This window comes from Ovis canadensis, chromosome 3 (assembly GCF_042477335.2).
Source record: "Ovis canadensis isolate MfBH-ARS-UI-01 breed Bighorn chromosome 3, ARS-UI_OviCan_v2, whole genome shotgun sequence".
Taxonomy (NCBI): domain Eukaryota; kingdom Metazoa; phylum Chordata; class Mammalia; order Artiodactyla; family Bovidae; genus Ovis; species Ovis canadensis.
The window spans coordinates 58795552-58820034 of NC_091247.1; the positions used below are offsets into that span (position 1 = coordinate 58795552).

Sequence of the window (24483 nt, forward strand, 5' to 3'; positions counted from 1 at the left end):
TTTCTGGGAATCCCAAACTCATCAGTGTTAGGGCCTATGGTTTCCTTCTGTTGGGGCTGATGCACGGAGCTTTGCCGCGGGAGGACTCCAGGAACCAGTGACTCACAGCCACCAAGGAGTGTTGGTGACACATCTGAGGAGGTTTCCCAAGAAGCAACAGAGGAAATCTCTTTCATCCTCCACACCTGGAAAGGCCCCTAAACACAGGGCTCTTTCTCTCTTTCCCTTTGACTGGGGTAGTAGATTCAGATCAGCTCTGCAGCCCACAGTGGGGGTCCGGGGATCACGTTCTGAAAACAAGTTGCTCACTTCCTACAGGTAGAGAAGGTGGGGGTGGGGGTGGGGCTGAGTCAGGGTGTAAGGGAAGGGGATGTGAGAGCCTCCTTTCTCCTTTGAACTTGGCCTCCACTGGGGGAGGGGGCACACCCTTGCTTCCCACTGAGAGGAAGGGAGGGGAGGAAACCAGCATTGCCCCAGACCCTCCTATCTGTGATCATTCAAGGCCAACGGCAAGATCAAGAAGGAGATACCACTGGAGCCTCCATTTCAAAGGAAAGAACAGGTTCACAGAAGTCAAATAGCCTGCTCAAGGTTATAAAGCTGGTAGAGTTAAGACCCTGTTGTCCAGCCACCTCAGTGTGTATCACTGATTTCCATTGTACAGATTTTTAAAAATCATGATTTAATAACAAATCCCTCATTGATGGTTATTTAAACTGATTCCAGTTTTTTAATATTACAATCACCAGAGCCTCTTTTAATAGAAGCTGTTTCTTTCTTCCAAGCTTTTTCTTTCTCCCCAATTATAAAAGTAATAGGTGATTGTTGTGGGGGGAAAAAATTCACAGACCATAGAAATGTACGATACAGAAATGGAAATTCCCCAGTGCAATTGCCATTACCAGTTTGGAGTCGATCTTTCCAGACCTTTTCTTATGCATATAGGAACAAACATGTTCAGGGTCTCAATATATTATTAGAGAAAAAAAATCAAGCAAAACGATTCTGTGTTCTATGTTTTGTATTATACATTATATTTTATAAGATTCCAAGTTTTGGTTTAGAAAGTACATGCAGAGGGACTTCCCTGTGGTCCAGTGGCCCAGTGCAGGGGGTCTGGTTTCCATCCCTGGTCAGAGAACTAGATCCTACATGTCCCAACTATGAGTTCACATCCTGCAACTAAAAGTTTCCACATGCTGCAACTAATACCTAGCACAACTAACTAAGTAAAAAGAAATAAATTTTTAAAAAAGATAAGACAGAATTTTTTAATAAATAAATAAAAAGTACACGGAATTTTTAATAAATTTTTTTTAAAATGTACATTTTGGAAGAATAAGAAACTTTAAAATACCAGTTTTACACATTTCTGCAATGTTCTATACTTAGATTTTTAAAATCTCTCTCTCTTTTTTAAATAGAAGTATAATGTACATCTATTTCCATAGCTATATGTGAAAGTTGAGGGCTTCCCACATGGCAAAGAATCCGCTTGCCAATGCAGGAGACGTGGGTTCAATCCCTGAGTCAGGAATATTGCCTGGGGAAGGAAGTGGCAACCCACTCCAGTATCCTTGCCTGGAAAATTCCATGGACAGAGGAGCCTGGTGGGCTATAGTCCTTGGGATCGCAAAAGAGTCAGACACGACCTAGTGACTAAGCCACAACATGAAAGTTGACATCGCATGACTATACAGCTGTATGACTTTTCACAAGCTGAATCCCCCCTGGGGCGAGCTCCCATATGGAAAAACAAAACTTGTGCACCCCAAACCTCTGCTCCCTTCTCATGATCATCCTTGCACCAAGGGTACCCATATCCTGCCTTCTAACTTACATACATTTGCCTGTTTGTTAAAATCTGTTGAATTTTAACAATGACCACGTATTACATTTAAAATGAGAATAATCTGGGACTTTTTAGGCATTCCAGTGGTCAAGGCTCTGTGCATCCACTGCACGGGACTCAGGTTCGAGTCCTGAACAGGGAATTAAGATCCCACACGCCTCACAGTGAGGCCAAAATAAATAAATAATAAAAAGAGAATAATCCATACAGATGTTAAAATAGATACAGATGTAGTGGCCATCATTTGATGGCAGCGAATAGGCATCAGTTCTTTTCTTTACAGCTACACGGAGTCCCTTGGATAGCATTCGATCTAACTGGCTCTTTTTAAGGGACATTTGGATTGATTCCAATTTTTGGCTCACAGGCAACACTCTAAGGAACAACCTGATGCCTATTTCTATGGCACATCACTTTGGGATGTGTCTCGTTAAGATACACACTGACGAGTGAAACTGCTAGTCAAAAGATAGCTAAATCAAGAAACATTTTTGGATATTTTGCTGTAGCAACCCTACAGAAAGCAATAAATGCTCTGTTACTTCTTCAAAACAAGAGTCAGATGCTGAGTGCAAACCTCCTCACCGCAGCCCCCCTCACTGGCAGCCAAGTCAGTACACCTGGCTCCCAAAGCAGATGGAGCCCAGGCGGCACCGAAAACAGAGGGTCCCCCTCCCCCACCCAGACCCCCAAACCTCACTTCATGAGAACGTGCAAACAACTAAACACTACCACAAAGACAGCGGCTGGGAGATAGAGTTAAATAGCAGAGCTCGTAAAGGGATGAGGCTGTTGAGGCCTGCTCTTAACTTCCTCTGCGGACGGGGTGTGACCTTCAGGGAGGGCAGAGTGCTCATCTGGGCCTTAGTCTCTTATTAAATAGGGCATCTCGGAGCTAAGTGAAACCTGGAGGACTCCGGTCCAGGCTGCCCTGGTGGCTCAGATGGCAAAGAGTCCACCTGTAATGCGGGAGACCCAGGTTCAATTCCTGAGTCGGGAAGATCCCCTGGAGGAGGAGATGGCAACCTACTCCGTTATTCTTGCCTGGGAAATTCCATGGACAGAGGCGCCTGGTGGGCTACAGTGTGGGGGGTTGCAAAGAGTCAGAAACAACTGAGTGACTAACACTACACTTCTAAATAGGGCATCTTGGAGCAAAGTGAACCCTGGAGGACTCTGGTCTAGCTTAACTCGGCCCTTTCCGCTGACCCGTCAGCCTCAGAAGACAACCTGTTCTGTTGACCTCACAGTTGGTGGGCAGAAAATGTTTGCTTCTCTTCGGCACTTCCTTCATCTAAGCGTTTCTGACTCCCATCCACCACAACTAGACCTGCCCGGCCCTCCGACTCCACAGGGAGCCTTTCAGATGCCAGAAGATGTTTCACACCAGCTTGAGTCACAGTCACATTCTGTGGCTGCCAGAGGCCTCTGCATGGAGCCTGGTTTGTCATTGCCTTTCTTAAATTACACCTCCCAGTCCAGGGCAGGCCAGGAAATGCAGTGGGACTCTCTCCTCCTTTGACCTGGGTCGGGTGCTTCTATTAACATGGCCAAAGGCTAAATTCTTCTTTGACCCGATAGCTCTTAAGTTGCTCAAGTGCAGGCTGGGAAACCAAGATAAGATCCAGGGCTCTTATGACTCCTCCATTCCAGCTCAGCATCTTCTTGTAGCTTTCTTCTCTGACTACCGAAGCTGAGAGACAGTAAAATATTAATGGACATGCGGCAGAGACCTCGAGGTCTCTCACCTTCCCCCCCTCTCTTTCTATTTTTTGATATGGGTCATTTTTAAAGTCTTTATTTGGTTTGTTACAATGCTGCTTCTGTTCTATGCTTTGGTTGTTTGGCCAGGAGTCATGCAGGATCCCAGCTCCCCAAACTGGTAGACTGAACCTGTCTCCTTCCCGCATTGGAAGGTGTAGTCCCAACCACTGAACCACCAGGGAAGTCCCTCTCACCTCTTCTTTGGTGCAAGTTCTCCTGCCTCACGGCCAGGCGTCCCCAGGGTTTCATGCTCAGCAGAAATGAACAGGCGCTAGTGAAAGCAGTTTGGGGGTTGGGCTGGAGCAGGGTTTGGCCCTGGAGGCACCTGCTTCTTGGCTCTAGGTGCCCTGGGTGCTTCCATCCCCTCCAGGCTTTCTCTACAGCTACTAAGAGGACTACAGCATGTTTGGGGGCAAATGAGGGTGCTCTAATGGTAAAGAACTCTCCTGCCAATGCAAGAGACATAAGAGATGTGGGTTCAATTCTGGCTTGGGAAGATGCCCTGGAGGAGGAAATGGCAACTCACTCCAGTATTCTTGCCTAGGGAATCCCATGGACAGAGGAGCCTGGCAGGCTACAGTCCACAGAGTTGCAGAGTAGGACACAACTGCAGCAACTTAGCACGTACACACGAGGAGCTTGATGCAGAATGAAGCCATAGTCATTTTAACTTCGTTAATTTCTTTTTAACTGAGCACAAACATCTTTGCCGCATAGATGAGCTTTTGTGCATTTACATCACAGGAACCATCTGCATTTTTTTACTCAAGACTTTATTGTTCAACCAAGATATTATCATAAAAGGAACAGCGAGCAAGAAAAGAAATATATAAACCATGGGAGGGCAGAAGTGAAAGCGGAACTTCCTAGTGGGAGATCAAGGGGCCTCGTCTCCCAGACTACAAGTTCCTGCCCAAAGGAGGTCCTCAGAAACTGAAGTGACCCTGAGAGCCAGATCAGCCCCTTGGAAGCCTCATTTCCAATCTGGGTCTGCCCTCAAGGGCCACCCTGTGGAAAGGGTTAGCCCGGGAAGACCAAGGGGACGCATCCTATCACCATCCCATGAGAGATTCGGGTCTCAGTGTCATTGCCCTACCTGGGCAAAGAAATGTGGTGGCTGGACAGTCAACACAAAGTTCCCAGCCCAACCCGGGCTGAGTTACAGGAGCCAGAAGTGGTGCACTGGGCACCATTCTGTATTCAGTCCTCCAGAGTGCCTTGCAAGTAGCAGGAAGTGCCGTGGGGTTCTGAAGCCTTCTTTCTAAGATTGCCAGTGATCATGAACAAGTAGATTCCATGCAGGAGGCCCATAGAAAGAACTTGCTGTAGTTAAAAACAGGCAGCTTCTGCGGTTTCAGTGACAGTTCCATGGCTGAATGTGTCCATTCTCTCTCATTTTTCTGGATCTCGCTCATCACTGAACAATGTTTTTGTAGCGGGACACCAGAAAACATATTCTCTGGTCACTTGTAAAACCTTAAAACAAAGGGAAACTTGTGAAACCACTTATTTTCAGGCAATTGCTATTGAATTTCCTATAACAGAGATAAATCGCTCCTCAGGATGCAGGGCTCCAGTCCCAGTAAGTAGCCTAGGGCCAAGAGTTTTGTGTTAGAATGTTTTTAAGGCCCATCTTCGTCATTAAAGAAAAATTAAAAATGCCTGGAGAAGGAAATGGCAACCCATTCCAGTATTCTTGCCTAGGAAATCCCATGGACAGAGGAGCCTGGCAGGCTACAGTCCATAGGGTAGCAAAGAGTTGGACATAACTTACCAACTAACGCTAACACTTTCACTCTCAGGATGGATTTTCTAGCTCCAAGTCACCTTTTGAGGAACTGCCTCACTTTGTACTGCTTTGTGTAAACATAAAGACTATTGTTTAAGACACACACAAAATTTAAATGCTTAAAAAAAAAATGCAGCTCTAAGAACTCTAGCTTTGAATAGTGTTACCTCTTGCGGTGCCTTCTAAGATAAGCAATTCACCCATGTGCATTAAGGGACCAGAGGAAGATGACCTGCTGACCTGCTGGATGATTTTCTAAAGCCAGTTAGCAGGTGGGGAATGTCTGCCCCAAACTGCAACCTGAATTTGTAACAGCTGCTCTTTGAGGCCCAGGGACTATTTCATCCACACCTGGATTGTGAGAGTTAACCCAGAGGTGGTTTCCAAACTTCTTTTAGCCTCAGACCCTTTTGTTCAATGACATCTTACAGGTAAGTGTAACTATGGGCAATGGATGAGAGGAGAGCTGTTTGGAATGAAGAGGGTGAAGGGGCTTGGGTCCCACCTAGGGCCACCCCCAGCCCCTTGCTCACCTGACCTGATCCTCAGCACCCCTGGGTTTGCCACAGCATGAGGTCTGGCAAAAGACTCCCCCTAAACTGGCATCAAATCACCAAGGGAACAGATTAAAACAAAGTGGTGGGAGGGAGGCAGAGTCACAGGCAGTACCCTGACGGGGAGACATTTTCCATAAAAGGTCACCACAAGGAAGATACGAAGGAAACACACCAGAGGTCTAGAGTGAGACAAAAACTCTCAAGTTACTGTCTTCTAAATGTGGGGGAGTGTCTAAATCTAGCACATGAAGTAAGAATTGCAGACCATCAAAATGATCATTGAAGGACTTCCCTGGTAGTCCAGTGGTTAAGAATCTTCCTGCTAATACAGGGGACATGGGTTCAATCCCTGGTCCTGGGAGATTCCAGCTGTGAGGCAACTGAGCCTGTGCACCACAACTACTGAGCTCACACTCTAGAGCCCAGGAGCCCCAACTGCTGAAGCCCACGTGCCCAGAGCTTGTGCTCTGAAGCTAGAGAAGCCACCACAATGAGAAGCCTGCACACCACAACTACAGAAAGTCTGCTCGCAGCAATAAAGACCCAGTACAGCCAAAAAAAAAAAAAAAAATCATTAAAAAAATACGAAATGTAGCAGGCATGTTTAAGCAACTGCATAATACAACATGTATAAATATACACAAATACAATGTATATGATAATGTAGAACATATAGTATAGTGAGTACATTTGAAAATTTATAATTTCAGAATATTTAAGAGTACATTGTGGTCTTCCCTGGTGGCTCAGTGGTTAAGAATTTGCCTCCCAATGCAGGAGACACAGGTTCAATCCCTGATCCAGGAAGATCCCTCTTGCCTCAGGGCAACTAAGCCCAGTGCGCCACAACTACTGAGCCTGTACTCTGGAGCCCAGGAGCTGCAACTACTGAAGGCCGAGAACCCTAGAGCCTGTGCTCCACAAGAGAAGCCACCGCAATGAGAAGACCTTGAACCACAGCTAGAGAGTAGCCCCTGCTCACCTAACCTGGAAAAAAGCCTGTGTAGCAATGAAGACCCAGCATAGCCAAAAATAAGTAAATAAATAAAAATAAACATTTAAAAACTATTATATATGTTGCACACCTGAAACTATTATAATATTGTATATCATTTATAATCAACAAGAAGACATTTTGTGTCTTGGTTGTTGGCCTCGTAAAATTGTCTTTTGTAAGTAGCATGAGCTGGTGCTTGGACTCCAAGAGTACAGGAGCTGAGCACTTGGAAGGTGTTTCCCCAGTAAGTCCTTACAATAGCCATGTGGTTGTTACTGCTGTCCCATTTTATAGATGAGGGATCAGAGGCTCAGAGAGGCGAAGTGACTTGCCTTGACAGTCACAAGGATGGTGAGGAGCAGACGGAATTCAAACCAAGATCTGCTTGAATGGAGCCAGAGCTCTTGATCCTCAATCTAGGGGCAGGAACTTTCTTTTTTTTTCAAACACCTCTACATAGAGGGGAATGTAATTAATGAGATAGGTAAATGTGAAACTATCTCTGTTTTGAGGCAGAAAAATCAGTCCAAGGGCACTGCCCATGTCCAAATAGTGGTCCAGAAGCCCTTCAGTATGGAAGCAGCAAGCAGCCTTGGTTTCTGCTGGAGCTTACACAGTTCAGTGGGCCTAAAGAGCAAGCTTGTTGCCCCTGTGTCTGTGTGACTCAGCCGGTGGATTTGCTGACTTCTGGGACCCAGGTGGGGTCAAGTGCAACACACAACACTAGCCAGGAAGGAATTCCAGTGCCTATGGGGGTCAACTGACTTGTCTTCAAGTTACATTCTGCTCTCTACAGCCCAAAATGCTTTGAGCAGGTCTTGATCTGTAAAAATAAACCTCTTATGTCATACAGGACCAAGTTTAATGAAATAACAGGTGGCAAAAGTTTGGGATATCCTACTGGTTCTAACCAAGCAGGAGTTGATTGCTTAGTCAATAACCTATAGTGGAAAAGAATCTGAAAAATAAAATATATATAACTGTATCACTTTGCTGTACACCTGAAACTAATGCAACAATGTAAATCAACCATATTGCAATTAGGAAAAAAAAAGAAAAGAGTTCACTGTTATCCTCAGAAAAGCTAAGAGCTAAATCTTACCACACTTGACATAAAGTTAAACAACTAGCCAGTATTCTGTTTGCTTAGTTTCTCTCTTTGCCTGAACTCCATCACCGCATCTACCTATACAGCGTGTGAGTTTTTGAAGATGGTGTCTGGCTGGGGCTCCTCAGATGCCTGTGAGCAGCCACCTGGGGTGAGAAAGCCAGGGTCACACCCAGGGCTGCAGGCTGGACACTTCTTTAAGACCTTAACCACTTACTGTTTTAAGAGACGAAGCCGGGCTCTCATCTGCAGGCCTGGAAGGAGAAAACAAAAGTGCTGGTTGATATGGGTTGTGAACTGCAGATACCAAGCCCCAGAGAGCAAGCAGAGTGATGACAGGGACAGGGAACACCTGGAACCACTTCTTTTGGTTCCAGGCTCTGCTCCAAACATTTCATGGGTTTTAACTCCTTTAATGCTATGAATTGAATTTTATTATCTCATTTTGCATATGGGGAAATTGCTCTAGAGAGCAAGTGTGTAACTGAGCAACTTGCTTAAAATCCTGTAGCTAGTGAGTAATTGTTTGTATGCCCTTGAATGCACCATTTTGCCCTTCATGGCAGGTCACGAAGGAGAGGCTGTACAGACAGGTGGTCTCACAGCCTGTGGACTCTGGGGGTGTGCAAGATTTCCCCTTGGAATGTAAGAAGGAAATATAAGCATGTGTATTTTCATGTTTATCTCATCCTTTTTATTTCTGAAGAACATTTAATAATATACACAGTATTCAGTTGGCCAAAAAGTTTATTTGGGATTTCTATAAGATGGTACAGAGAAATCTGAACCAACATTTTGGCTAATGCAACATATTAAATAAACCTAGGTAATATAAATGTTAATAATTTATTAAATAAATATTATAAGTATACATTAAATATATACATACATAATATATTAAAAATACAGTTAGTTGCAGTTAGTATTAATAATTAAAAGATTTTTCTCACTGATGAGTTCATTGAGCAAAATGTTAGCAGACCCCTGAGCTCTAATGGTTCTTAGAATGAAATAAATGGATCCTTTTTGGGGTGGCAATTATATGCAAAAGTGTGCACACCATGCATTTCCCTGTGGAGGGGTGCATAATTGTGATCATATGTTCAAAGGGGTCTGTGACTTATGAAAGAGCCACTGACCTAGTCCATGTTCCAGTGGCCCAACCCCTCTCATTTTATAGAAGCCCAGAGAGGGTGAGTGGCTCGCTCAAGCCCAGAGTGGCACCGGTGAGGAGAGTCTGGGGCTCTGGGGTGCTGGCCTTCCCTGAAAGTACCCTGAAAGTGAAAGTGCTAGTTTCTCAGTCAAGTCTGACTCTTTGTGACCCCATGGACTGCAGCCCACCAGGTCCTTTGTCCATGGAATTCTCCAGACAAGAATACTGGAGTGGGTTGCCATTCCCTTCTCCAGGGGATCGTCCCAACCCAGGGATCAAACCCAGGTCTGCTGCATTGCAGGCAGATTCTTTACCAACTGAGCCACCAGCTCCCCTGGGAGCCCAAAGAAGGAGGTGATCCTACCCTTGAAGTGGCCGAGAACAGCAAACCATCTCTGAGTTTCCCAACAGCCTCAGGGGAGGATTTCTAGTTCTGGGGAGCGAAATGCAACCCCCAGTGTAATTTCCATGCACTATTTCCCCCAACTGCTCCCGGGTGTTCCTGCTTACACAATACCATGCCCTGGGGCAGGACTTTACAAAAACAAGCCGGGGAGGTAGGTAATATGGTTACCCTGGGTAGGGCTGCTGAGCCTCAGTGGGGCCAGGGCATCTGCCCAAGTCGCTAGATCAAGAGTTGAATTCAAATTCAGGTTTGTCTGACTCCAGAGATGGGGTGGTCTCTGACTCCTGCAGCTTGGCCTCATGCCAAGAATCACTTCTCAGAATTATCATGGGTTTGGGGTTGGAGGAGCAAACTTCCCACCAGCTGCCACCTGCCCTGTTCCCCTAGAGAAGAAAGGACCCTCGGGGACACATCCAGCAGCAAAAGGAGTCACCATGAAGACCCAGGCTTGCTAGGTGGCTCAGTGATAAAGAATCTGCCTGGAGAAGGAAACAGCAACCTACTCCCGTATTCTTGCCTGGGAAATCCCATAGACAGAGGAGCCTGGCAGGCTACTGTTTTTGGGGTTGCAAGAGTAGAACACGACTGAGCGACTGAGCAAACACGTGTTCATGGTGGCCCAAGAGGACACAACTTACAGCGCAGGTGGATGGCCACAGCCAAGGACACCAGAAGAATCAGGACACCGGCCACCAGGAGGCCGGTGATGAGCGGGGCACAGGACAGACCTGGAAAATACATGCATGTTGAATGAACATTTGAGACGTGCAGATAAACACAAAGAAGGAAAAATCCACAGGAAGCCCCACCCACCACTCAGAGAATACCACTTTTTTGCACGCTTCCTTCTAGTCTTTTCTAGGCTCTTTAAACATATTGAAATCATTTCATATATAAAACTTCACGAAACTGAAAGTGAAGTCACTCAGTTGTGTCAGACTCTTTTCAACCTCATGGACTGTAGCCCACCAGGCTCCTCCATTCATGGAATTTTCCAGGCAAGAATACTGGAGTAGGTTGCCATTTCCTTCTCCAGGGGATCTTCCTGACCCAGGGATCGAACCTGGGTCTCCCACATTGCAGGCAAATGCTTTACTGTCTGAGCCACCAGGGAAGCCCAATCTTCAGATCCCACATCCAAATTTAAACAGTTAATAAACTCAGTAGCTACTTTTGTTCAAAATGAGATAGACAATGTGCATGCCTGTTAATGGGATTTTTATTATTTATTTAAAAACATTTTTAATTTTAGAAGAAATAGCTGAATATATATTCACTGTAGCTCCTTCACAGAAGTAACTACCATTATTAATTTGCATATACATATATGTAATGTATATAGACACATCACATACAGTTTTTTTTTAAATTTAGTTTTAATTGGAGATAGTTGCTTTACAGTGTTGTGTAGGCTTCTGCCATACATCAACATGAGTCAGTCGTAGGTATACATAGGTCCCCTCCCTCTGGAACCTCCCTCCCGCTCGTCTAGGTTATGACAGATCACCAGGTTGAGCTCCTTGTGCTATACAGCAATTTCCCATTATCCCACACTGGTCAGGATGGGCATCACCAAAAAGTCTACAATAAATGCTGGGGAGGGTGTGGAGAAAAGGGAACCCGCTCGCGCTGTTGGTGGGAACGTAAACTGATACAACCACTATGGAGAGCAGTATGGAGATTCCTTAAAAAACTAAAAATGAAACCACTATGACTCAGCAGTCCCGCTGCTGGACATATACCCTGAGAAAAGCATAATTGCAAAAGACACATGTACCCCAGTGTTCATTGTAGCACATATAGTTTTAAAAGTACAAAGGCTTATACGGTACAAATTGTTCTGCAACCAGGCTTTTTTCTTAAACATGCCAGCATATTCTTTTTTCTAACAGCATGCCATCTGAAGTATGGCTGTACCATGGATTATTTAGCCATTAATGTACATTTTGTTTGTTTTTTGCATTTTACAAATAAGGCTGCAGAGAACATCCAGGTATGTTTCTCCCGATGCAGGAGCCTGCCCAAGGCAGATACTGAAAACAAGAACAACTAACCATAGACTACATCCATTTTCAATAATAACAGATACGGTAAAATGCCTTCCAAAAAGGCTTCACTGATTTCCATTCCTAATCACCCGTCATGTACCCTGCCTATCCCTGACATTATCAGAGATTTTAATTTTTGCAGAGCAGTGGGTGAAAAATAATATTTCATTTCAATTTCCTTCAGCCTGTTTTCATGTACTGACCATGCATGATTTTTCTTCTATGGGTTGCCTATTTGTCCTTCTGCCCATTTTGTAAATTATGTAAACAGCAGAGTTTATATCAAATATAAACTGATACCCCAAATCTTTCTCTGATACTTTCTTTCCCTATGACTGGTCCTTGTGAATAGCAAAGCAGGAAGGATCAGGACCCATGGGTGAAAATGGCAAGGCTGCAGACTGACGCCCAAGGTTGAAAAAGAAAGAGTTTTGGATGTCAGAGAAGGGGTAGAACGTTTACCGAAGATCTGTTACGTGTCAAGTACAGTACTAACTGCAAACTTCCATCTTGTGAGGAAGGAAGGGATTACTATCATGTTTATCTCTCATTTTACAGTTCAGAAAAAACAAGATTCAAAGAAGTTCAATTACCTGCCCAGGGCGATCTGGATAGTAAAAAGCAGGGCCTGGATACGGACTCAAGTCCCCTGAGTTCTACAGTCCTGCTAGTCTCATGGCTACGGCTTTAGGGCAGGAGAGGTGGTGGGGCGGGGCGGAGTGGGGAAGGGAGGAAGGAAATGGCATGGGCTGCTCTTGGGGAGGGAACCACCATCACCAAGGCTGGATGGTGCCATGCGGAGAGGAAAGTTTGGTGAGAGGCCCTGGGAGGTCCCTTTCCCTTCTGAGACGTGAAGCTTCTGTCTGCCTCCCTCTCATCTCCACGGGTTTCCTAACCTGGATGAACCTCAGAAATGTGATGCGAAGTGAAAAACCAGGCACGAAAGACCATATACCATATGACTCCATTTGTATGAAATGTTCAGGAGAGATGAATCTATAGCGACAGAATGTAGATTAGCAGTTGCCAGGGGCTGGGAAGGGGACAGAGATTAATTATAAATAGGCACAAGGGATCTGAGAGTTTGATGGAAACGTTCTAAAACTAGTTTGTGGTTATGGTTGCATTACTCAGTAAATTTATTAAAAATCACTGAGTTGTGCACTTAAATGGGTGAATTTTATGACATGCAGATTATGTCAGGATAAAGTTTTAAGTAATGGAGGTGGGCATAAGCTGCAGGGATGTGGAAGGTAGAAAGACCCCTTTCCTCTGGGCAGAGAGGGGCCAGCGGAGGCCTCCTGAGCTATGACCTGAACGAGAGACCTAGACACAGCTAAAGGTCCTCGGTGAAGAGTGATCACTTTCCCAAAATGTGACTCCAGGGAAAGCTGCTCCTTGCCTGTGCACCACAACTAGAGAAAAGCCTGTGCAGCAGTGAAAACCCAGCACAGCCAAAGAACAAACAACAACCTAACAACAACAGAAACAAAGAATAATGCTGCTGGGAACATTCGTGTGCAAGTGTTGGGCAGATAGATCCTTCATCAGGGGCGCAGGTAGCTTAGTGGTGAAAAAATCCGCCTGCCAATGCAAGTTCGATCCCTGGTTGGGGAAGATCGCCTGGAGAAGGAAACAGCAACCCACTCCAGTATTCTTGCCTGGGAAAGTCCATGGACAGAGGAGCCTGTCGGGCTATAGTTCATGGGGTTGCAAACAGTCAGACACGACTTAGCAACTAAACACTGAGTCCTTCATTAAGTTTTGTCCTGTGACGATTTACGAGTGTGTCCCCCACTAGAATATGAGCGATTGGAAAACAGCACTGCTATCACTCTCAGCTCTCCTTTAGACTCCAGCTCAGGGCTAGAGAAACAGGCTAGAGTCCACACTTGGGAAGAGTTTATTGAAGGAAGGGAGGGAGAGGGGGAGGAAGAGTGTTGGCTGTGTTTCTGAGAATCCGGAGGAATGGGAGAACTCACGTTTCCGAGTTACTGGGTTTGGGGATCGGCACACTTTCTTTTTAGGGCTGGTCTTCTGAGTTGGCTGGGGAGAGGTAGGAAGTACATCAACTGCAAAAACAAGCAAGACACACATCTTAGCCAGGTAAACATCAGGTGGACTCAGAGACAAAACTTACAACTGCATGTCTGATACTAAGGTATTAAAATCCTTCTCAGTGTTTCCTAGGTTGTCACGGGCTTGAAGGTCACAGATCAATGGGATTTTTGATCTAGTAATTCTCAGATGGATCTGAGGGCTCAGAGATGGAGGTCAACTTGGTGTCCTGGAGAGAGGGGCTCTGGAGCCATCCAGATATGAAAAGACCCCTGATCAACCACTGTGTGGACTGCAAGGAGATCAACCAGTCAATACTAAAGGAAACCAACGCTGAATATTCATTGGAAGGACTGATGCTGAAGCTGAAGCTCCAACACTTTGGCCACCTGATTTGAAGAGCTGACTCACTGGAAAAGACCCTGATGCTGGGTCAAAGGAGAAGGAGGCAGTGAGAATGTGATTAGAGAGCATCACCATCTCAATGGACATGAATTGAGCAAACTCCAGGAGACAGAGGAGGACAGAGGAGCCTGGTGTGCTATAGCCATGGGGTTGCAAAGAGTTAGACACGACTTAGCAACTGAACAACAGTAATGACTAGGGGCAAGTCCTATCGCTTCTCTGTGAGGTGACCCCCATCTCCTTTCTAAGGTGGTTGTGAGAATGAAAGGGAACAGTGAGCCCAGCAAAGTGAGTAGTATGGATGGCTTCACCTCGCTGAAGATCTTGAGCTACATCTGGAGTCCCTTAGCCCTTGGCACGACCAACCCCCGAGCCCTCCTCCTTGTGCGGAAGAAGCTGGAAGAAAGGAGATGGTGGACAATACCAAGCAGGTTGGGAGGTTGTGCAAGTTGAGATTTTCTTTCTCAACCTCAGTGGTTAAGAATCTGTGTTTCCATGGCAGGGGGCACAGGTTCGATCCCTGGTCAGAGAACTGAGATCCCACATGCTTTGGCGCTCAACCAAGTAAAAAAAAAAAAGCCAAGCAAATATATGTTATCAGAGGGACTTTTAGACTAGTCTCAACCTTTAATTTCAAAGGTGAACACTAGTGATGTAAGGGACTGACCCCTACGAGGCCCCACAAAGGAAAGGGCCCGGCGGGGGTCCACAAGCTCCTCTCCTGACTCCTGGTGGGTAACGCCTCTCTTTCATGCTAATCCACTGTCATATGACTGAAGTGGTGGGACAGGGCAGGCAGACAAGCCCACAGGGCAAAGGGAGACACCCGAGGCTGGAGAATCCAACCCCCTGCCTCTGACAGCTGGGGAAGGACATTTCACTGATTTTCTGCAAAATGGTAGGAGAGGGAATTGTGTGACACGTGAACTTGGACTCTAGAGTCAAGGGCACTGGGAGGGGCAGCCAGTGTTTGATCCTTTGGGTCTGGCATCTTCCATATAAAATGTTGAGCCTTTGGACCCCCACCACCCTGAGACATGGGCAGTAGAGAAATTATGCCCCCTGCTCTGCATGATCTGGGGGGTTTCAAGAAGACCCAGCTAACCAGAATTAACCCTTACCAAGCTCCTACCTCATGCTAGTGGTTGTGCCAAGCACATCAGCTTAAGCTTACTGAACCAATAACTTTGGGGATGGGCACTAGTTTCTCCATTTTATCCCCAGAAGTCTTGGCTCAGAGGGTTGAAATAAGTTCAAGTTGCTTATTTGAACTTGCTCAAGTTCAAGAGCCAATAATCAGCAGGGCCAGCATCTGAGCCAAAGAATGCCTATATTAGATTCTTGTGCCACACATTGCCTAACGGCTAAATGTATTCTGACAAAAAGTTAAGCACGGGGACTTCCCTGGTGGTCCAGTGGTAAAGAATCTGCCCTGCAAGGCAGGAATCGTGGGTTTGATCCCTGGTCAGGAAACTAAGATCCCACATGCCATGAGCAGCTAAGCCCACGTGCTACAAATACTGAGCCTGGGCTCTCTGGAGCCTGCCCCACAACTAGGGAGCCTGAGCACCGCATCAAAAGAGCCTGCGTGATGCAGCGAAGATCCCACGTAAGGCAACTAAGACCTGATGCAGCCAAACACATAAATAAATACATTTTAAAGGTTAGGCACGTCAGGTCATCAGGGTGTTGAAGGAAACGGTTTGGGGAGAACGGCCTTAGTCTCATGTCCTGAAAGCCTGGGAGGAGCCCGGCCCTCAGCTGGGGTGTCTCAGCCTGGCCTTCCCTTAGCCCTTTTAGTCCTCACTGCTCCGGAAGTGTTCATCTCCCTCCTTCCTACAGGCCCCCATTGGGGCAGTGGTGAACCTGCAGGGGGCAGACCTACAGACCCCAGTGGCCTGGGGCTGTTGGGAGGTTTGTGGGGGAACTTGTTCTAATTTTTGTTTTAAAATTTTTGGCCACACCACGTGGCGTGTGGGCTCTCAGTTCCCTGACCGGGGATCAAACCCACATCCCCTGCCTTGGGAGCATGGAGTCCTAACCACTGGACCACCAGGGAAGTCCCACCTTTGGATTTTAATGTCTTCTTGCCCAGAGTCAGGAGTCCTTTATTCTTCTTGATCACCCACCCTCACCTTCCCAGGTGGCGCTAGTGGTAAAGAACTCACCTGCCAATACAGGAGACGTAAGATACGTGGGTTCGGTCCCTGGGTCAGGAAGATCCCCAAGAGAAAGGCATGGCAACCCACTCCAGTATTCTTGCCTGAAGAATCCTCATGGAGAAGAGCCTGACGGACTACAGTCCACAGGGTTGCAAAGAGTCGGACACGAATGAAGCACCCAGTTCAAATCTCCCCACTTCTCTCCTCTTTGGAAAGGGCAGGACTTTTGAGCCCATGGTGTCTTGATGTGCCTGAAAAAAGCCTATCTTCCCCCCCAATACTTTCTCTGCCATCCAAGTGCATGGTAAGTTGATTTAGTCGTGTCCAACTCTATGCGACCGTAAGGACTGTAGCCTGCCAGGTTCCTCTGTCCATGGGGATTCTCCAGGCAAGAATACTGGAATGGAATGCTCTGCCCTCCTCCAAGGGATCTTCCCGACCCAGGGATCAAATCCACATCCCTTATGTCTCCAGCATTGGCAGGCAGGTTCTTTACCACTAGCATCCAAGAGTCCTCTTTAAACTGTCCTGAACTTCCAGCCAGAGGGTGAGCTCTTGCTCTGGAGTCCCCACCCCCGGGGAGATGATACGGTTGGGAGCACGGGAGCACGTGTTTGGGGAGAGATTGCCATTCCTGGGGAGCCAGGCAGAGTCAGGGGGTTGGGAAGATCAAAGCCAGGAGTGGGCAGGTAGTGGAGGAGGTGAGGGGAACTTCTGAAAGCCAGTTTTTCTTATTTCACCATCTACCTTTCTTAGCCCCTGAAATCTCTGAGTGGAAAGTGTGAGGCTTATAGAGACAAAAACAATAAACCAAACTCAACCCCCAAACTCAGAAGAGCCTAATATTCAATACAAGAATCAGTTAGCACCCATCCCTCCAGGGATGCCTCAGCTTCTGGTGCGAGAGTTCTCCCCATCCTCCCCACCTCCTGATTTAAGACCCAGGGCAGGAAGGGACAGTTTGGGAGTTTGGGATGGACACATACACGCTGCTGTATTTAAAATGGATAACCAAAAAGGACCTACTGTGCAGCACAGACAACTCTGCTCAATGTTATGTGGCAGCCTGGATGGGAGGGGAGTTTGGGGGAGAATGGATACATGTCCATGTATGGCTGAAACCCTTTGCTCTTCACCTGAAACTATCACAACATTGTTCATTGGCTATACCCAATACAAAATAGAAAGTTAAAAAATAAAAAAGATCATAGGCTGGTGACATGTGAAGAGGGCATCACTCTGGCTTGTGTCTTAATTATGTTGCTATGTCTGCACCTCCCGTGCCGAGTGATCCAGTTCCTGGGGGCCCCCTGTCACTCTCAACGCTCCAGCTGAGAAGATCTCAGGTGAGAGGGAAGCAAGATAGTGGGAGGCCCACTGCAGGCTGGCCTTGACTATGAGTTAATCTGGGGAGGGGGATGAAGCCAGACATTGGCCTTTGAGAATTCCTTTACACCTTTGACAGTTTAATCCTCACTGTCCAACACAGCAGCCACCGGCCACATGTGCTACAGAACACATTAATGCGGCCAGTCTGCCTCGAGATGTGCTGTACATGTGAAATACGCATCGAGCGCTTAGTACGAAAAGGAGATGTAAAATATAGCAGTAATTAATTGCATACTGATTTCATGCTGAAATAATAATATTGTCCATAAACTGGGTTAAACAAATGTATTAAATTAATTTCACTTGTGTCTTTTGACTTTTTTTGAATGTGGCTACTTAGTAGAATTTTTTTTTTTTTTTGCCAAGGTTTGTGGGTCCTAGTTCCCTGACCCAGAATTGAATCGGGGTCCTACGCAGTGAAAGTGATGAGTCCTAATCACTGGACCATCAGGGAACTCCCTAGAAAATTTTATATTACATCTGTGGCTTGAAATATATTTCTACTGCACTTGCTGACTTAACTTCTGAGGAACTGCAGCTTCTAAGGGCCAGAGGGAATCATGGAGGTCCTTAGCAGTCCCATGATACAGATGGGAAAACTGAGGCCTGGGGAGGGGAGTGACCTGCCCATGGGCACATGGTAAATTTGCAGCTGGGTCTGGGGTCTAGCCTCCTTGCTCCCTGCAACTCTGGGTGTGGGTTCAAGCCATAGGCCCCCATGCACAACATGAATGCTCTTGTTGGGTATGTCCAGGCAGCAAGAATATTCTTTCCCTGTGGGCACACTGGGAGGGGACTTCTAGCAGGTGTTGGGACTTGGACCAATCCAGCCTCAGCCTCAGATGGGCCTAGAATGCCACCCTGTTACTGGAAGAAGCAGCAATGCTCCAAAGCATCTCCAATGGGAATCAAATAGCACCTGCCTCCCAGTGTGGTCGATAGCATGAAATGAAATAACTACATACGACCTTTGCACCAGCTTGGCTCTGGGTTGTTGTAACAGTAGTGTTAGAGAACGAGGCTTATGGTTGCCAGGGGAAAGGATGGGAGGGAGGGATAGCTAAGGGGAGTTTAGGATGGACACCCACGGCTATATTTAAAGTGGATGACCAACAAGGCCGACTGTACAGCACTGGCAACTCTGCTCAGTGCTACGCGGGAGCCTGGATGGGAGGGCAGCTCGGGGGAGAATGGACACACGCATATGTATAGCTGAGTCCCTTCCCTGTTCACCTGAAACTATCACAATATTGTTTGTTAACTGGCTATACTCCAATACAAAATAAAAAGTTTCAAATACAGCTTTCAGTCATGAAAAAAAAGAGATCAGTAGTGCTGTTGCTCCTGGAAGTCAACCCCTCCCTCCAAGTAGGGCTCGCTGAGAATGGGAGCCGTCCCAGGACGTGGCACGCACTCAGCACCCAGTAGGACTCAGTGCTCATCTGCAGCACTGAGCCGGATTCTTACCCACACTCAGCTGAGTTCCCGTCCCAAAGATCAGGTTGGGCATCCCAATGATCATGCAGAAGTAGACACCACTGTCGGCAGGCTTCACACTTTGGAGCTTGAGCACGTTCTGGGGAGAATTTCCAAGCACAGTGAGCTTCTCCTTGTCCACCTCCTTGCTATGCACAGTCTTTTTGGTGGACTCCCAGTAGGCCAGGAACTCATAGTGACTGCTAGTGCTCAGGGCCTGGCGTAGCCGCAGCCAGTAGATGCGTGTGTTAGAAGGTGAGGTGTTGATTTTACAGGACAGCATCACCGTCTGGTTGGTCTGAACCATCAACGATGCAGGGGTCTGCACGAGGGCCAAGCTGCCGTGCAGAGCTATGAGAAGCAGAAAGAGCAGAGACCATCAGCACCTTTTCTTGGCCGGGGTTGTGGGGTCCCAGAGTCAAACATGAGAGGAGAAGTAATGAGAGAGCCTGCCCGCTTGCAGGGCCCAGGGGCTGTGTGAAATATAGCTGGTAGTTCCCGGACTTAGAGCACCCCACCCACCAGGGTGATCATCTCAGGCAGGTGTTCATGAAGCCAGCCTGACATAGGGGACAGGGGAAAAAGTGCCACTTGTTGACTGCATGCTTCTATGTCTGGCTCTTGGCATAAGTTACCTCCATCAAGCTTCAGACTTACTTTAGGATTTTTATCCCCACATGAGAAACTGAGGCCTGAAATGCCTTCTTCAAAGTCCTGCGTACAGCTAATAAGTGACCCAGGAGTCAAAGTCAAGGATACAGTCTGAAGTCAAAGCTGGTTGCCTTTCACCTTGTTCTGTGGCCACTCTATGAAGACTTTCAAAAGGTTCCAGGTGGCCTAAGGAAACCCAGGTTAAGCTCAGAGAGGAGCTCAGAATTACTGGCAGAACACCTGGCTGCTCTGGTCAACCTACAAGAGGACCAGTTGCCATCTCCAGACAGTGACAACAACCAGCAAAGGGAGCTCACTGTCCCCCACAGACACAATCCCAGCCCACTACTCCCCAAGCCAGTGATTGAGGAGTAATGCATCCCCATTCCCGAGTGGAGGGACAGACACCCCAGAAGAGGTGCTGGGAGTTCGCTTCAGGCTCAAATGGGCCCTGACGGTAGGGCCTTGATCAGGAGGCCCAGAGCAGAACTCACAGACCTGGCCTTGAACCCTGCCTGTGCCCCACACCAGTTGTGGCATCTCCGGCAAGTTGTGGACCCTGTCTCCTTCCTGGAAAAGGAGGGTGGTTTGCTGCTGCTGTCTTGCCTACGTCCCAGGCTTGTTGTTGCTGTTTAGTGTTGCTGAGTGTCTGACTTCTTTTGTGACCCCACAGACTGTAGTCTGCCAGGCTCCTCTGTCCATGGGATTCTCCAGGCAGGAATACTGTACCAGCTTGCCACTTCCTTCTCCAGGGAATCTTCCCAACCCAGGGATTGAATTGGGGTCTCCTGCATTGGCAGGCAGATTCTTTACCACTGAGCCACCTCCAAGACTCAGAATGTCCAAAAAAGCACTGCAAACGGAACCTCACTGTACTCGGGTAAATCATCGTCTATGTGACACCTCTCAGCAGTTGCTACTGGAACGGAACCTGACTTGATAAAGCTTTCATTTTAGCTGTGGGGCAGAGAAGACTCTGCAGACCAGGACCTAGATCCGGGAGCATTGAACCCCTGAGAAGATATAGGCTTGGATGGGCAGAGGATGTTTGTGTGTGCATGCGTGTGTGTGTATGTGTGTGTGTACCCAAGCCTTTCTGAACCCACATTCATTAGAAAAGACCCTGATGCTGGGAGAGATTGAGGACAGAAGGAGAAGAGGACGACAGAGGATGAGACAGTTGGATGGCATCACCGATTCAATGGACATGAACTTGTGCAAAGCTTGGGAGATGGTGTGGGACTGACTGAGGCCTGGTATGCTGCTGTCCATGGGGTCGAAAGAGTGGGACATGACTTGGCGACTGAACAACAACAAGCCCACAATCATAATCCTACTTGGGGCTCAGGTTCCTTGGCCTTGATCTTCTCTAACACTGAAGAAGCAAACTTCTGGACTCCCATCGCAGATTACTCTAAGCTTTTACTCCCACTGAGAATGAAAAGATACCTGGGGCCCAAGTGGCTAATGAGCCTTCTCTCCTCTCCCTGAAAACCATGCTGCCTTTTTAGCAGAGTAGAGATTCTCCATTGTTGGGGGTCATTGACCTACTGGGGAAGACAATAAGAACCGGATAGGGACTTCCCTGGCATCCAGGGATTAAGACTCCACCCTTCCACTGCAGGGGACACAACTTGAATCCCAGTTGGGGAACTAAGATCCCAGATGCTGTGTGGTGGAGCCAAAAGTAAATAAATTTTTAAAAAGAACTGATAATGCCAATATTTATCAAACTGTGCTGAACATGGTTTATGCATTATCTCATTTATTCTCACCAAAATTTTTGGGAGGAAATAACACCTATTTTACACACGAGGAAACAGAGGTTCAGGGAGGTTAACGACCTGCTTAAGGTCATACGGCCTCTATGTGGTAGATTCAGATTTAAACCCAGGTCTGGGACCCCAGAACCTAAGCTTTGTGTCACTCTCTGAAATGAGGAAACCTGTGATCCTCTCTAGGATCCCAGTCACGGGCTCATGTGCACATAGTGGGGTTGAGAATACATAGACTTCCCAGGCCCTTCTAAGAAAGCCCCAATGGGCCCCCTCTAGAGACAGACAGGTCAGAGGGGCTTTGGGGTCTTTGTGTAGGTCCTTGCCTGCGTCCTGACTCGAAGACTTCCTGGCTCAGACACACCCTGGTTTCTCTCACGCCCACTTGCTTTTCAGCCCCTGGAGACGGAACCCACGGCTGTGGTCGAGTCCCGTGTGAGCTCTGGTCCCAGGGCCAGGCCTTGCCACACGCAGGGTCTCATTTGATTCATTTCATCGTCTCAGTGAGTCACCCAGTGATCCCACTCAGAGGGACCTGCTCTTTCTAAAATGATCCGCAGTAACTCTAGTCGCTTTGAATGGCCTAGACTAGCTTCTGTTGAGATGCCATTGAGTTCACTAGGTCAGAGCCAGGCTGGCAGGCCGTGCCACCTTGGCAGGAGGACCAGTTTGGGATTTTTTGGATTAGAGAGCAAATCAACCACAAGTTAGTGGGCAGTTTGGAGTGGGGAGGGATTTCTTCTACAAGACAGACTGACTGGGCCGGCCAGAGGGACAGACTCCCTGCTCTGTTCTTGTTCCAACATTCCAACTCCATCGCTGCTTGTTCTGGAAGCTACACTGCCCACAGTACCCAACCCGGGGGAATATTCAGGAACCAAGTCACCCTGGGGGGGCACCCTGCCGCCACACCTGTCTGAAAACTGGCAACAGCCTGGTATTTGGTGAACTGTCCTACAGATACTTCCCCGGAAGTAATCAAAATGTGTCTATGGAACCCTGGGCCAAGAGATGGGCACCAAAGCCAGAACTGGGGCCCTGGTATATGTCCTTCCTCTCCGGACCTCCCCATCTCTTTTCTTCTTTTCCATCTCCTTCAACTCTCCCTCCTCTCTTCCGGTCTCTGTTTTCCTAGGTTCAGGCTTTGGGGGCAGAGGTGGCCTCAGTGCAGAGGCTCTGGGGACTTCTGGGGGTAATGGGCTCCCTGGGAGGTTTTCCATCCCCAGGGACCAAGGCTGCCTCCCGGGTGCCCCCGCAGATCTGGGGCCTGGGCACGGCATCTTGCGGGGACAGCTTTGCCTAAACTTCACGCCTCAGGCCCTTCGCGCGCCCAGCGCAGAGCCCTCGCATCCAGCCCCGCGCCCCCAGGGTATCCCCGCCTTACCTGCCAGCTGCGCGGCGAGGAGGAGCCACAGCCGCGCCTGCATCTTGGCGTGCCCGGGACGCCCGGTCCCAGCGGCGCTCGGCTGAGAAGGTCCGGGCGGGGCAGTTGGGGGCGGGGTGGGGTGGAGGAGGGAGCGGGGAGCGGGGAGCGGGGAGGGAGGGCCCTGGCCGGGGAGAGGGCGGGAGTCTGGTGTGAGGATGGGGAGGTCTCCGCCCTCATCCTCCACGCATTTCACAGGTCTTGGCTGCGTTTCCTCTAGTAGGGAGGCTATGCCGTTTCCCGCTCCAAGCGATCGCGCGTGTGGGATCGCCTTCTGCCTTGGGAGGTCAGAACAGGGTCATGACTCCATGTGACTCCAGATGAAGCAGCTGAGGCTCAGAGAAGTCAGGGTGCTCAGGAGGGTCCCTCGAGAGTGCTTATGGAGCATGACCCTAACTCCGGTCACTTCCTTCCTTTTTGAGTCGTTACCTAACCGAGAGAGCCTTCTGGGTGCCCCTGGGCCAGCAGGTCCCGGAGTGACCAAGACCCAGGCCCTGCCCTCAAGAGCACACACTTGAGAGGGTGAAAGAAAGCTAACTAACAGTGACACAGAGTCTGATGCTGAGAAAGGTGAGCTGCGGCGCTGGCTGGGCCAGGGGCACATCCAGACCTTGACCTTCAGAGTCTGGAAGAGCTGAGAAAATTATCATGCTCTCTCTACCTTTCTCACACGTGTAATTCCTGTTAAAATAACACTGAAATGGAAAGTCAGCAGCTGGTCAACAAAGCTTCCCTGGTGGCCCAGGTTTGATCCCTGGGTCAGGAAGATACCATGGAGAAGAATATGACAACCCACTTCAGTATTCTTGCTAGGGAAATCCCATGGACAGAGGAGCTTGGTGGGCTATAGCCCATGGGATTGGAAGAGTCAAACACAACCTAGTGACTAAACCGCCACCACTATACCTAGGATTGTAATTGCTATGTTATGTAGTAATTCTGTATTTAACTTTTTGAGGAGTTTTTACAGCTATTTTTATAGCAGCTATGCCATTTTACATTTCCACCAACAATGTATGAGGGTTCCAGTTTCCCCACATCCTCACAAACACCTGTTACTTTCTATTCTTTTTTTTTTTTTTTTAATATATCCATTCTAGTGGCTGTGAGGTAGTATCTTATTGTGGTTTTGATTTGCATTTTCTTAATGACTAATGATGTTAGATATCTTTTCATATGCTTCTTGGCCATTTGTATTTCTTATTTATATGTCTATTCAAATCTTTTGCCCATTTAAAAATTTAGGTTTTCTTTTTGTTGTTGAATTTTAAGAGCTCTTTATATATTCTGGATACTAGACTCTTCTCTGATATATGATTTGTAACTATTACCTCCCATACTGCTAGTTGTCTTTTCACTTAGTTAATAATGTATTTTAATGCATAAAAGTTTCAAATTTTGATGAAGTCCAATATTTCTATTTTTCTTTTGGTCTTGTATTTGGAATCAATTGCTGAATACAAGATCATG

General features: G+C 47.5%; 1 protein-coding gene across 1 annotated transcript; it reads right to left on the reverse strand.

Annotated features, from left to right (window-relative positions):
• Window positions 1–4255: 4255 nt before the first annotated feature.
• On the reverse strand, window positions 4256–23423 carry CD8B (CD8 subunit beta). Its single transcript, XM_069583188.1, has 6 exons — window positions 22975–23423; window positions 19156–19515; window positions 13657–13746; window positions 10265–10354; window positions 8285–8321; window positions 4256–5092 (listed from the first exon to the last, which is right to left on the reverse strand). Exons 1-6 carry the CDS (start codon window positions 23015–23017, stop codon window positions 5080–5082), a joined length of 633 nt encoding a protein of 210 aa, XP_069439289.1. The 5' UTR covers window positions 23018–23423; the 3' UTR covers window positions 4256–5079.
• Between the last annotated feature and the right edge of the window lie 1060 nt (window positions 23424–24483).